At 43.0% G+C, this 14,410-nt stretch overlaps 1 protein-coding gene across 3 annotated transcripts in view; it reads left to right on the top strand.

The window, feature by feature from the left end:
• Window positions 1-13,466, top strand: part of AVPR2 (arginine vasopressin receptor 2) — a 59,924-nt gene extending 46,458 nt beyond the window's left edge. For all 3 annotated transcript variants that reach the window (XM_033951169.1, XM_033951253.1, XM_033951075.1), the window contains exon 3: window positions 11,744-13,466. In XM_033951169.1, coding sequence (XP_033807060.1) covers window positions 11,744-11,949 — 206 coding nt within the window. In that variant the 3' untranslated portion in view covers window positions 11,950-13,466. The remainder of the gene's footprint in view (window positions 1-11,743) is intronic.
• The last annotated feature ends 944 nt before the right edge of the window (window positions 13,467-14,410 follow it).

The following is a 14,410-nucleotide window of genomic DNA, read 5'->3' as shown; positions in this document are numbered from 1 at the left end:
TGTCTTGCTCCGGTCAGCTTGGTGCTGGTCCCAGCTCATGGCCCTACTATAAGGAAAAACACTTTGTGTGGCTCCTTCCCAGCAGCCATTTGGTCTTCCTTCCTCTTTCTTTTTTTTTTTTTTATATATATATTTATTGAATTTTCAATATAATCAAGCATAACTTGTACAGAAAGGAAATTCAGCAAGAAAAATAAAATATAAGTATAGACATTATATAAGGTAACAATAATAAGCTTGAATTCCAACTCAAGTCCTCTAATAGATCCAAGATAAGAGGCGAATAATAACAAACAAAGTAAAAATTACTGCAATAGTAGCTAGTTAACTGAGAATAATACACCTTTCTTACTTAAACTGAGCACTCATGTTCCCTCTTTCTCCAAACATGAAGTTGAGAGAAAAGTTGTCAGTTGTGATGGCTCAAAGAAAACAAATTTATGTGAACGATAAATAATTACACATTTACAAGGATGTCGCAAGTAAAATGTCGCCCCTAGAGCTATAACACCAGGTTTCCTTAACAAAAATTAACGTCTCCTTCTCTAGGTTTCCTTAGCCAAATCTGGAAACATCTGTATTTTACAACCTAAAAATTATTTTTGCTTCTTTTTAAAGAAAAGTCTCAGCAACCAGTTTTTATCTGGTGCGAGAGCTACTGTCAAAAGTAAAGTTGCTGGGGTCACTATTTATTTATCAGATCTTTCCAAAATATCAGATATATTCATTTGTTCTTGTCCTAATTCCTGTTGTTGTTGGTCTTGTATTTTACTTGGTAGATAATAAATCTGTGTAAGTGGAGGCAGTGTCTCTTCCGAGAGCTCCAAAATTTCCGTCATATAACGTTTCAACATTTCTCTAGGAGCCCTAGGAAAGTTGATCAATCTAAGATTGTTGCTGCGGGAAAAGTTTTCCATTGCCTCCATCTTCCTTCTTAAATTAGTATTGTCTTTAATTAAAGTCTCTGTAATTTGCTTTGAAACTTTTAATTCTTGATAGACATTCTGTACTGAAGTCTTAGAATCCTCAATTCCAATCTTCAAATTTTTAATCTCAATGTCATGATCATTCAATTTCTTTTCCATTTGTTGTAATTGCGGATTTACAGACCTTGCCAAATTAGCCACAAGATCCCACAGAGTCCAATGTTACCTCCCGGGGTTTCTCAATTTGAAATGAGTGTAAATTAAGTGTACTTAGCTCACTCGCTGGCAAGATATCTCTTCGAATGACATGTTGGGTTCCTTCATCCCCCACCGCTTCCTCCTCAGTCTCTGCTCCCAAATTCCTCTGCACCGGCAAGGGAATCGGTAATACAGTCCCCCTCTCATTCTCTCTAGCCTCCGGGAGGAGGCAAACTCCGACTTCCGGAAGTGCTTCCGCTCGCGGGGAACTGTTGGACTGAGGGCATGGGGGAAGTGCTCTCACATCGGGGCTCAACGATGTCTCCAACCCTATAGAGAACGGCACAGATTCGCCTCCACTGTGTGTCTCATGCAGGGGACTCCCGACGATCTCGGCGTATCCTGAATTCTCCTCACAAGCTCCCCAATATCGCCGAAGATGGTCGTCCTAGAATGCTGCGAGGCTCCAACAGCGCTGCGTCCTCTCCTCTTCGGCATAACTTTGAGCAGGTAAACCAAAACCAGAAAAATTCAAAAGGTGCTTCGGGGAGAGTGTAGCTCAGACGTCCTAGCATGCGTCCATCTTGGATCTCAGCCCCCTCTTTTTTTAATACATGGAATATATCTGATCTGGGCTTCCAGGATGGTATTTTTGAAAAACATCTACCCCTGATTTCAATTTCTGATCTTTGCAGCTGCTCCTCTAAGTTTCTTTTTTACCATTCTCCTCAAATTATCATAGTCTCCTTTTTTAAAAAAGTTAAAATTCTGTTGTATTGGATTATTCCAGAGATGATATCAAATCTGATCACTGTTATCAAGTAGCCCCAGCACCATTACCTTCTGCACCAAATCATGTGCTCCACTAAGGACTAGGTCTAGAATTGCTTCACCTCATAGGTTCCTGAACCAGCTAGTCCATAAGGCAATCCTTGGTTTCATCAACAAATTTTATCTCCCTAGCATGAACCAATATTACTTATACCCAGTCAATATCGGGGTAATTGAAATCACCCATTATGAATATGTTACCCAATTTGTTAGCCTCCCTAATTTCTGATAACATTTCAGCATGTCTGTTCATCCTGGGCAGATGGATGATAATACATACCTATCCCTATCCTTTTCCTCTTTACACATGGAATTTCTACCCATAGGGATTCCAAGGGGTGTTTTGGTTCCTGTAGAATTTTTAGATTATTCGATTCGACCCTCCTTAACGTTTAATGCGATGCTTCCACCAATCTGATCTACCCTCTCACTACGATATAATTTGTACCCTGGTATCACAGTGTCTCATCTTCCTCCTACCAGGTCTCAGAGATTCCTATTATATCTATCTTTTCATTTAGTGCAATATATTCTAACTCTTCCAGCTTGGGTTTCTGGCATTTACACTGAATACTAATAGGAGCATATAGAAAAATTTCAAATATGCTCTTCAATAAATATTAATCACTGTGCCAGCATATTGTTTCAATAAATAATTAGTTTTAAAATAGAAAATTCAATACATTATTCTTATGATGAAAAGTGCTCAGTGCCCTTTGTCTCCTGCACAGTTGAAACCGCTAAGAGAACAAATATGGGACCATCATGCAACCTTTCCGTTCCACCGGATGTACAATCTTGTGCTGGATGCTTCTATAACAGCACAAAACACTACTAGTATATTCTATGTGAATTAAAAATTCATAACACTTATCTGCTGTATCTTGATGAGGCTAGTAGTGTTGAAGAATGTGGCTTCTAAGCGGTCCAGCAGGAAATATGTTTTTTTAATTTTCTTTTGCTTCTAAGTGATTTGTGCTGAAAGTGACTTGTGCTCATAAAATGCAAAAAGCTTGGCTGCTCCTCTACTTAGACCCAAGTTTCACCCAAACGGGCTTCCTCAGAAGGAGATTAAACTAAAACACACAGACATTTCAAACAATGTTTGTGATTCATAGTTACAACTTGCTCTGCAGTTGACATGGATAATTTGCAATTGTTAAAATCAGTCTGCTCTGTACTTAAGGACACCTGGGGACTCATAATAAAAAAATATAAACGTCCAAAAAGTGTCCTAAATCGGCACTTGGACATCCTAATCACTAGGATGTCCAAATGCTGATAATCAAAAACGCTTTTCTGGATGTCTAGCGAGGTGTCCCAGCTTCTGTGCGTCCAGAGCTCGAGATGGGCATGCTGGAAGCGTGCTATGGGTGGGCTTTGGATGTGCATAAGGGCAGGTTAGACTTGGACATCTTTCAGGATTTAAGGCCAGAGAGGACTGTCTAGAAGTAGATAAAGACTAGGATTGCCAGATGTCTGCATGTACCCGGACATGTCCTCTTTTTAGAGGTCTGCCCGGGTGTCCAGATGGCTTCCTAGACTGGAGGAAGTTTGTCCGGTTTTTTGGACTCACTCTCTCCAGTCCAGCCCCCATCCTGGAGTTGAGTACCGTATTTTCACACATATAACGTGCGCGTTATACACGATTTTACAAACCGTGCATAACCTTGCGCGTTTTACAACTTTTTTTTTCAATCCGATTGGCATCCCCCTGCGAACCGGCATCCTCCCCCCCCGCTCGCGTCACCCTCCCCCCCCGCGATCCTACATCCCCCCAGCACCAAACATCTCTTACCCGATTGGGCACCAGCACCAATGCACAGGACGTGCCAGTGCCCGAAGATCCTCCCTCGTTGGTTTGGGCTGGGCTGGGCTGGGCAGTGCGGTGCAGGAGATATCCTCCTTCTTCCTGCGCCGGGCTGGACTAGGCTTTGAGCATTTGCGCATGCTCAAAGCCTTCTGGTCTCACTCTCTCCGAGGGGGGGGAGGATGCCGGTTCGGAGTAGGCGGGAGGAGGTTTTAGCATGCGCGGTATACGCGTGTGCGCGCTATATTAAATTTTTTTTACATAAATTTGTGTTCCCCGCGCGCTATACCCGTGTGCGCGTTTTACACGGGTGCGCGGTATATGGGTGAAAATACGGTAATGCTTTTGTGAGTCTCCTTGCCTTCACTCTGCAGCATCCCACCTATGTGGGAACAAGAAGTGCTGTAGAATGAAGGTTTCCAGGGCAGGCCAATGGCAGAAGGATCACATCGCTAACACTGCCGGCTGCCCAAAATTTTTAAATTGCAGCAGCGCCGGAGGAGGCATTGGAGACATGGAGACTCACAAAAGCATTACTCGATTCCAGAGTGGCCTGAGTAGGGGGACTGGAAACAGAGAGGCTGTGCTGGGGGGTGGGGTGGTTTAGGAGCGAGACTAGTGGGAGACTTCTCCCTCTAGACCAAGGAGAGCAGCCTTAGGTGTCTGAGCCAATCAGGGCTTTAGGCCCTTTACCGTGCATCACATGATGCACCAAGGAGAAAAGGCCCGCCATTTTGGATCGATGGGCCTTGGAGCTGGAGGGACTGTGCTTCCCTCCTGCCCCCATCTTCTGAGAAAGATACCAGGCGGAGTTGGGGGAGCATCCGGTGGTAGGAGGGAGTGGACATCCCTCCTGCCTTGTTTTGGGGGTTGGAGTCTGGCACATGGGGGGCTCCGTTGGCAGGAGGGAGTGGGGGCGTGTGTGGGGGAGTTCAGCATGGTCGGAGGGAGTGGGCATCCCTACTGCCGTTCTCACTGCCAAGAGGGATGGTCAGTCCCGGTGCCGGTTTGTCAGGGGGATGTTGGGGAGGACCATGATCGGCGGGGGGGGGGGGGTCCTTTTATCTTTTTAATGGGGCAGATAGTATGTGTGTGTGTGTAACACACACACAGCATCTGTGCCCACTAAAATAAATGTTTGGCATGTTATAAATATTTTTATATCGGTGGGACAGGTCAGCGACTGGTCTTGACCAGTCACTTTTTTCGGATCGCTAAAAGCGATCACTTTTTTTATGTGCATCGGGAAGCCATTTTAGAGCATCAATTGATCCGCTAGTTTATATGGCATTTCAATACTAATGAGTTTATTTGCATGGTCCGATCGGAGAATGAGCGATTGTGCAGAAAACCATGCAGTGAGCTGTTTTCTGCATCGAGTTGGTAAATGCAATTGTTGCTAAACCAGTTAAAACTGCTTTAGCGACGATCGTTGGACGATTGCTGACTTTAGTGCATCTGGCCCAGAGTATCCATTAAGAATTATAAGGAATAAATCATTGGGATAAAAACTGGGGGCGATGCTGTACATTATGCTTTATGGATCAGGATCAAGATTTTATCAATGATATGATATTCAATAAAAAGTAAACAGTGTTCAAATTTTAAGAGGAGTTGCGTGGTCAAATTTTCTGTCTCCAGAGATAACTTAACTTCAGTGTTCCCCATCCAGAACACACCTAGAAATAAATTATTGCAGCAGCTTAATAAATTCTGTCCCTGTTTCCTTCACTGCTTCCTCTCCTGTGCACTGGCTGTGTAAGTTTGTCACAAAACTTCCTTTGCTTAATGGTACAGGGGCCAGGAAGCAGAGCCAAAGACAAGACTACTCCCCTAGAATAGGGTTTTGTAGTTCCTCTCTTTCCTCCCACAGGATACCTTCTACTGCTGCTGCCAGACAGAAGGATCAGCTCTGGGTTCTAGAAACTGCAGGAGCTTTCCACGTTAAAAGTTCACACACCTCGCACTGATAGAAGCACCAGCGGTTACTGCCAAACTGCCTTTAATAGGCAGAATCTGTATGTCCTCTACTGAATAAAACACATTGGACTACTACTACTTATCACTTATATAGCGCTGAAAGGCGTAAGCAGCGCTGTACATTTTGACATTAATAGACGGTCCCTGCTCGGAAGAGCTTACAATCTAATTTGGACAGACAGACGTGACATATAGGGTTGGGGATGCAGAACCCAAAGTGAGAGAAGTTAGGAGTCAAAGGCACTCTCAAAGAGGGGGGCTTTTAACTGGGCCTTGAACACTGCCACGGACAGAGCCTGCCATAGGAATTTGGGCAGCATTGTCTCAGATATATCTATCTCACCATCTCCACTGCAGGGAATAAAGACCATTCTCAGTGATTTCTTTCTCTATTTCACTGTATTCCTTTCAGTGGGGTAGTAAGGGGGGGGGCAGACTGCCGTGGGCCCTGTCTTTGCGGGGGAACCGATGCCTCTCCCCCTCTCCCCCCCCCTCCCGTGTACCTCTTTAAATGTTTGCTGGCACAAGCAGCATATTCCACCTGCTGCTTGTACCAGCCCTTAGCTACCTTCTGATGTCACTTCCTGGTCTATCCTTATACACTTTATGATGAAGACCACTGACCATTATAGTAGCCTTCCTCTGGACAGACTCCACGCTTTTTATATCTTTTTGAAGGTACGGTCTCCAGAATTGTACACAATATTCTAAATGAAGTCTCACCAGAGTCTTATATAGGGGCAATATTACCTCCTTTTTCCTACTGGCCATTTCTCTCCCTATACACGTTTAGCTTTTGTGGTCACCTTTTCTACCTGTTTGACCACCTTAAGATCTTCACATACAATCACACCCAAGCCCTGCTCCTCTTTCATGCACAAAAGTTCTTCACCCCCTAAACTGTACTGTTCCCTTGGGGTTTTGCAGCCCAAATACATCACCCTGCATTTCTTAGCATTAAATTTTAGTTGCCAAATTCCAGACTTTTCTTCAACCTTTGCCAGGTCCTTCTTCAAGTTCTCCACACCATCAGCAGATTTTGGTATCATCCACAAAGAGACAAAGCTTACCAGAGAGCCCTTCAGCAATATCACTTTCTGGTGGGCAAGTCTTTGCTCTAGTTATAGATTTGAAAGGATGAACACTGAGAATTTGGGGCATGGTAATATATTCAAATTGATATGGGGCCCATTGATATCTTATGTTACCTCATTATAATTGATTATTGATTGTGAGTCAGTTTTTATTATTTTTGTACATATCCAGGGAAGGAAGGGGGGTTATTTTTGTCAATAATTGATTTTTAAATATGTACACTTGGGGTGGGTGGGATGATATCAGTATTTAGAATAGGGTAAGGTTTTTGCGGTAATATATGTTTTTTTGTATTATTGTATAATCATTGGATGGGTGGGGGAAAATGATTAATTATGAACATGTATAAGTTGAATGTGTTTTTATTGTATAATTATAAGTTGCATTTGTTATTTTGCACTTTTGAAGGTTTGAAAATCAATAAAGATATTAAAAAAAAAAAAAAAGCAATACAATACTCCCCCGATAATTGCGTGGGTTCTATTCCAGGAACTCCCGCGAATCTCGAAAAACCACGAATATGTTTTTTCATGGGGGAGCCTGAAGAGGGCAGCAGGAGAGCAGCCGGAGTGCCGCAAGTGCAGGAAATCACTCACGGCACGTTCCAACCGTCTCTTCCTGCACGTAGTCGGGCCTTATCCAATCAGGAGTTGTGTGTTAAAGCAGCTCCTGATTGGATAAGGCCCGACTTAGTGCACGAAGAGGCGGTCGGAGCGTACCGCGAGTGATTTCCTGCACTTGCGGTGCTCCGGCTGCTCTCCTGCTGCCCTCTCCAGCTGCCCTCTCCTTGTCAGCAGTTTGCGGTCGGAAAATATCGTGAATTACCGGGACCGCGAACTGCCAACCATGAACGACCAGGGGAACACTGTATCACTTACCCCTTCTATCTCACTGTATCACACACTGAAGGGAATAAAGAACAACCCCCCAAATTTCTGTCTCTTCTATCTCACTGTTACACTTGTGACTGGCTCCAGTAATTATTGGTTACTTAAGTGCTATTCTATCACCAGTGTGCCCAAGTTCCTATGGGTGCAGCTGCAAAGGGAGCGTACCATTGGGCAGAGCATGGATGTGTCTCTTAAGCACACACCTTATAGAATACAATAAGTTGTGCGCATTGCATGGCCCACTTAAGCGTGGCTTCAAAAAACCAAAAATCAAAACTATACCAAAAAACAAATTGGTGAAAACTTTTAAACTCCCCTTTGGAATTACCCCAACACCTGAATAATAATAATAACAGTAGGGTAACTGAAATTATTAAAAGGACTTTCATTATGGGCTCAGGCCACCCTACAGTTCGAATTTAGCCCCGGGTGGAAGTTCATTGATGACTAGCACCAGACCGAAATCTAAATAAACTCCACCCCGTACATCATAATGTCCTTGCAAAGTTATTCAATTCAGTTAGAAATAAATACTCCTATCCATAAGTCCAGAACTTCGAGGATAATTTCAAAAATGGGAGCAAAAAGACTGAAAGCTGCTTAAACACCCCCCCCCCCAGAACCACAACATCAAAATAAGGTAATGAAAAAATCAAATATAAACAAAAAATGCTAAGACCATTTCAACTTAGCTGAGTCCCATCGAGTTCATTTCACCGCTCTTTCTCCACTTGACAGATCCTTGTTTTGCAGTCTTCTTCAGGAGTAAAGATGATAAATACTAGAGAGACAAAAAGATGGTAGCCAGTCTATTCAATGAAAACAGAAGGCAATGAATTCTGCTAACCACAGCTTGGCACAATCACTCTTGAACAGGGATTAGCAAACAGCAATGGCATCCGGGGCGAGCCCCAGGGACAGCGACGCACCCTAACGTGATGACGTGTGAACAAACGTTGACACACACAGATGATGAATCGTAAAAAGAAAACAAAATTAAATAATACAAAAAATTGTCACATTATATGACAAAATATATATAATAATAATAATATATATAATAATTTAAATTACCCTACTGTTAGTATTATTATTATTATTCTTCAGGCATTGGGGTAATTCCAAAATGAGTTTAAAAGTTTTCACCAATTTGTTTTTTGGTGCACTTAAGTGTGCCAGCTTACGACAGCCCATATATCTTGCATAGGTGGACCTGTCTAAATATGGGTAGGGTTACCAGATGTCCAGGAAAACCCAGACGTGTCCTCTTTTTACAGGACTATCCGGTTGCCCAGAGGGATCTTCAAACCCTAGTAGTTTGTCCAGGTTTCCTGAGCATGCTCGGAGGCCCTCCAGACATGACCCTGAGCTCGGGAAAGGAGATTAGGGAGCAGTGCTAGGAGCAGAACAGGGCGAGGCTGGGGTGGGGCTGGGAGTGAAACAGGGTGGGGCTTGGGTGGAATGGGGAAGTGCCACATGTCCTCTTTTCTTCAAGAAGAAATCTGGTAACCCTAAATGGGGGTGCACCAATGCCAACTTGCAGTAATGTTTTGTAATGGGTTAGGCACACCCTGAAGCCATTATAAGAATCGGTGCTAAACACACCCTGATAGAAACATAAAAACACGATGGCAGATAAAGGCTAAATGGCACACCATGTGGCAATTTATAGAATTGCCACCATTAACACTCTCAGATATCTAATAATTTTGGGATAGGTATTCAGTCCATGGCAGCCAGTGTTTTTTAAGCTGTTCATAATCACAGGCTAGGTTAACCCCAAATATTCAATGCTGAGCCAGGTGCAGCCTCCAGCATTGAAAATCCGGGCACCCAGCTACCCAATATTCAGACCCAGTGTATGTTTCACTTAGCAAATAATCTTTTTACTGTTTTAACTTTATCCATTTGCTTAACTGGTTAGTGGACTGAGTATTGCCACTAACTGGTTAAGTTTCAGCTCCGCCCCTGGACCACCCCAGCACTAATTGGACAGTGCCTGGGTGATCACAATACAGTGCTGCTGAATAATGAAGGAAGGTCAGCCTGGTTAAACCCTTTTGAATATTGGATCCTGAACTATTATCCAATGGTAATAACATCCCTGACTACTTCCTGTGGCTGCCCCTATTTAAAAACATTGCTTTCATAGTCCTGTGCTCCTTCTCATCTTGCACGGTGGGGTTTTAAACTTAATTCTGACCTAGAATGTGTTCTCTCAGTGCAGTTATTCCGTACATTTGTGTTAGACTGCCACTCTCTGGAGATTAGTGGTATTGGTTGCAGTAGGTGCATTCAGGGTTCCTATATTCGTTTATACAAACCTGTAAGAATGATATTTATGGCTTCCTCCCCCTTCAGTGATTTCTGCTTCTAGTTGAGTAGAAGACTAGGCTCATTTGTGCACAATATTTTGTTGTGTCCTTTCGCAATTCCTAAGCATGTGGTTTATAGCAGTACCGGACCCCGGAAGGTTGTTTCCACAACCAAAACACGGCCCGTATCGGGTCTATGCCACAATTCATATATTGTGTCTCTTTGTGTTGTTGAACATTTTAATTGGTTACTTTTTTGTACCCTGTTCAAATAAAGTTTTTAGCAAGATCATCAGTTCCACAATTTTTTGTTTTCTGGTTTGCTTCAGTTTTTGTGGACCTATTTTTGTGGACCTTTTTTGTTTCGCCTTCCTACCCCTTCTATCATTAAATATTTTTCTGTCTCCATTTCCTAAGGTAGTGATGCTCAAAGGTAGAGAATGACACGGAAAAAAAATTTATCACCGTTCCCGCCCCATCCCCACAAGCTCATTCCCTGTCCCTGCCCCATCCCCGCGAGCTCAGTCCCCGTCCCCGCCCTGCAAACTGTCAGATCCTACCTGCACAAGCCTCAAAGAGTTATGATTTTATACTGAACTTATTTTATTAAAGTATAAAAAGAGACTATTCTGTACAATTGTCATTTTATAAACACAAATAATACAGAGCAAGGATCAACAGAACCCCTCCCCTTCCTTCCACAAATATCCCCTCCACTATTGTGAAAACTGAACAAACCAAATTACTACAGAATGCTACATAGAAAAATCAAGCTAACCGAATACTTCAGTCACACATGGCAGGAATAGTGTTAGGGGAGAGCAACTAGGGCAACTGCCCCCTGGTAAGAGAAAGCCCTAAACCAGTTGGAAGCTAAAGAAGCACTGCGGTTCCCAGTTACATCTAATACCAGCTTTAGCAGGATATATATTTCAAATCTGAAATATTCTAATCACAAAATATAAAATAATTTTTTTTTCTACCTTATGTTGTCTACTATTTTTATTCTTCAAATCACATTGGTCTCAGGCTTTGGTTTTGGGTTCCTTCTGTCTTCATTGTGGCACGGCTGGCTCCTGAAGATAAAATAGGCCCAAGAGGAGCTGGGGAGGAGATGCCGAGTCTGACACGGGCGCAATTTTTTTACCACAGAAGCAAGACTTTTCATCGCTTCCACGGGGTGGTGAAAGGTCTTGTCCCCATTCCTGCGGTAAACCAGTTGCAAATGTCCCCATTACTGCGGATATACTGCAGTGGCCACAGTTTACCATGGTAAACGGTCCCCGTGTCATTCTCTACTCAAAGGTTTGTAGTAGATTCTTTACTCTACCTTGAAATTAGCACCAGAATATTGCTTAAGCATGTTCTATTCAATATGCATTCAAAGTACTGCAGGTTAAAACTGTGGCAGTAATCTGTGGCTCATCAGTGCCTGAGCAGTGATTGGCTCACGTACCGACAGGAAAGAATGACATTTATTGTTGTTATTAGTTTATGATTGTTAACCCAGTCAAGCTCCATTTTCCATGGAGATGACCCGGTCTGTAAACGTACGTTTAAGTTTAGTTTAGTTTGTGGCAAAAGAGTCCTAAAACATCCCTAGCTTCCACTGGAGCATGCGGTAAAGGAGAAGGAGGAAGAGCGGGACAGCTCCTGCTACATTTCTGCCAATAACTTTTGTCTTTCCATTTCCTACAGCAGGTGTTGTGGTCATCCTCATGCTGCTGGCCAGCCTGAACAGCTGCACCAACCCCTGGATCTATGCAGCCTTCAGCAACAGCATCTCCCATGAGCTGCGCCAGCTCTTCCGCTGTTGTCACTTTCGTCGGCCCCGTATGAACTCCAGCCAGGAGGACTCCTGCTTCACAGGCTCTTCCACCCTGCCCAAGGACTCGTTCTATTGATGAAAGGAGAGGCAGACCGAGCCATGCACCTTCCTCTCAAAAAGCCTTTCAAAGCTTGCTCCATCTTTTTGGGCATTCAGAGCCAATTGTTGCCAAAGAGTTTACAGTCTGGGAGAGGACAATGAAGCAAGGACAGTAAAATGCTACGGCACAGAACTCTAGTGGCAGAGAATAAGGACATCCATCAAGATGATAAGAGGAGGAGGGGACTCTGAAGAAATTCACCAAGCCATTTTTGGCATTCAAGTTTCAAGTTTATTTTAAAAAATTTTAAACCGCTTAGTCAGATTTCTAAGCGGTGTACAATAAAAATTTACATAAAAACAGATTAAAAATCCAGTCTTGCCTGTGTTAAAGCATGCTTTCCAGTATTTCAAGAGAAACCAAAGAAACACTGTGGCGAGGCAATGTTCCTGAAATGGACTTTATTCAAAATGCATGAATGTATAGCAATCCACATAAATACCTTAAGGACCTAGTCCGCTGGCAGCACTGGATCCAACACAGTCCGTGTTTCGACAAACGTGTCTTCCTCAGGGGTCTCTGCTAGTCCTAGGGTGGAGCATATGTGGAAAGGCTAAACAATCCATAAAATACAATTGCATAGAAGCTCCGCATGAAACCCGTTTGTTCTGGAAAGAGGGGAGGTTACACACTGCAAGAGACTGTTAAAGCTTGGGTATTTCACTAAGAAAACATCACAAAGATAGCTGAATACTGTATGGCAACTCATGCCTTTATTTTTTTTTTCCTATAAACTTTTTCCTGGGCTCCTCCATTGCACATCAGTGAGAAGCAATACTCACATGCAGAGAGTGTGTTACAAGGTTTCCTGAATCCAAATCTGAGCCATGTAACCTAGCTAGTAATTATGTCTTTAGTTTAATAAAAGATTTTCTGTGACATGCTCTTTGCTCAGCCTATTTCAAAGACCTGTTCTGTGTCAGTGGCTCAGTGCATTAGAGCAAATGTTTTAAAAATCTGTATACAGAGCTGTTCTTGCTTTCTGTCAAACTAATGTGTCCCCTAGCATTTTCTCAAATGTGGTGTTTCCCAGTGTCTCCAACATCTAGGGCACTATTTGTCCAAGTTCCAAAAACAGGACATGTCTGGAAAATGAGCCCCCATCATTCTCCGCATATGTATTTACATATAATACACAATAAATAGGTACAATAAATAGCTGAGCCAATATTTCAAAGCAAACTGTGGTGCTCATTTTCAAAAGAGAAAAACGTCTCAAAAGTGGCACAAAGTGCCAGATAGATGTTTTTCATGGGAAAACCGTCCAAGTTGTGATTTTCAAAATTAATTTGAGATGGTTTTCTCTGCAGTTTGTCTAAATCAGGAGGGGGGGGGGGGGGGGTTGTGCTGGATACTGGAATAATAGAACAAGATAAAAAAAACATTTAGGGCAAAACCTGGGATGTTTATATCTGGACCTGTTTTAATCATGACTAAGGGAAAGGGATTGAGACTTGTATACTGCCTTTTTGTAGTTATACAACCACACTCAAAGCAATATTTTACATACAGGTACTTCAAGCATTTTCCCTATCTGTCCTGGTGAGCTTATAATCTATTTAATATATTTGGGGCGGTGGAGGATTAAAGGCAAATTCTATAAGAAGCGGCCAAAAGATAGGCGCCTATATAGGCACCGTTCAGCGCAATTCAAGTACAGTTGGTTGCTGTTTAGTGAATCGCGCTAAGCGGTATCTATTTGGGCACCTATTTTGGAGGCACCCGATAAATAGGCCAGCTCTAGGCACAACTAAAAGTTAGGCGCTCATGCGAGCACTTAAGCACGCTTAAGAGCAGCGATTCTGTAACAAGGCACCTAACAGGAAACCATGCCCACGCCTTACATACATAACGCCTAAATTTTTAGAGGCGCCTTGTTACAGAATCACTCTTTCTTGATAGGCACCTAAGTTTCTATTATTGCTGATTAAAAAGTTTAATTGGGCTTGTTATTCAATTTAGATAGGCGCCTATCTGGTTGGGCACCTCCAAAATAGGTGCCTAACATTAGAAACTAGTTACTGAATTTGGGCCTAAGTGACTTGCCCAGAGTCATAAGAAGCAGCATGGGGTTTGAACCCACAACCTAAGGGTGCTGAGGCTGAGCTCTAACCACTATGCCACACTCTCCTTTTACAAAGCTGCAGTAAATACACCAAAGCCCATTCAATTCCTGTGGGCTTCGGTGTATTTACTGCTGCAGCATCACTACTTTGGTTTTGTAAAACGGTCCTAAGTTTCCAAGTTTATTAAAAAGTTTCTTTCCCAACTATTTTTCAGAGATGGCTAGGCAGCTTAAAATCTAAGTAAACATAAAAGAAGAGGGGGGACGGTTCATAGACAACGGCGCGAAAGACAAAGGCGCGCCCGGACAATTGAGTGCAGCGCGGAGGCGTGCGCTGCTCTAAATTATTGTTTTTAGGGCTCCGATGGGGGG

The sequence above is a fragment of the Geotrypetes seraphini genome, chromosome 1, assembly GCF_902459505.1.
Source record: "Geotrypetes seraphini chromosome 1, aGeoSer1.1, whole genome shotgun sequence".
NCBI classification, from domain to species: Eukaryota; Metazoa; Chordata; class Amphibia; order Gymnophiona; family Dermophiidae; genus Geotrypetes; species Geotrypetes seraphini.
Note: the sequence above shows the minus strand (reverse complement) of the source record. Positions and strands in the feature narration are given on the sequence as shown.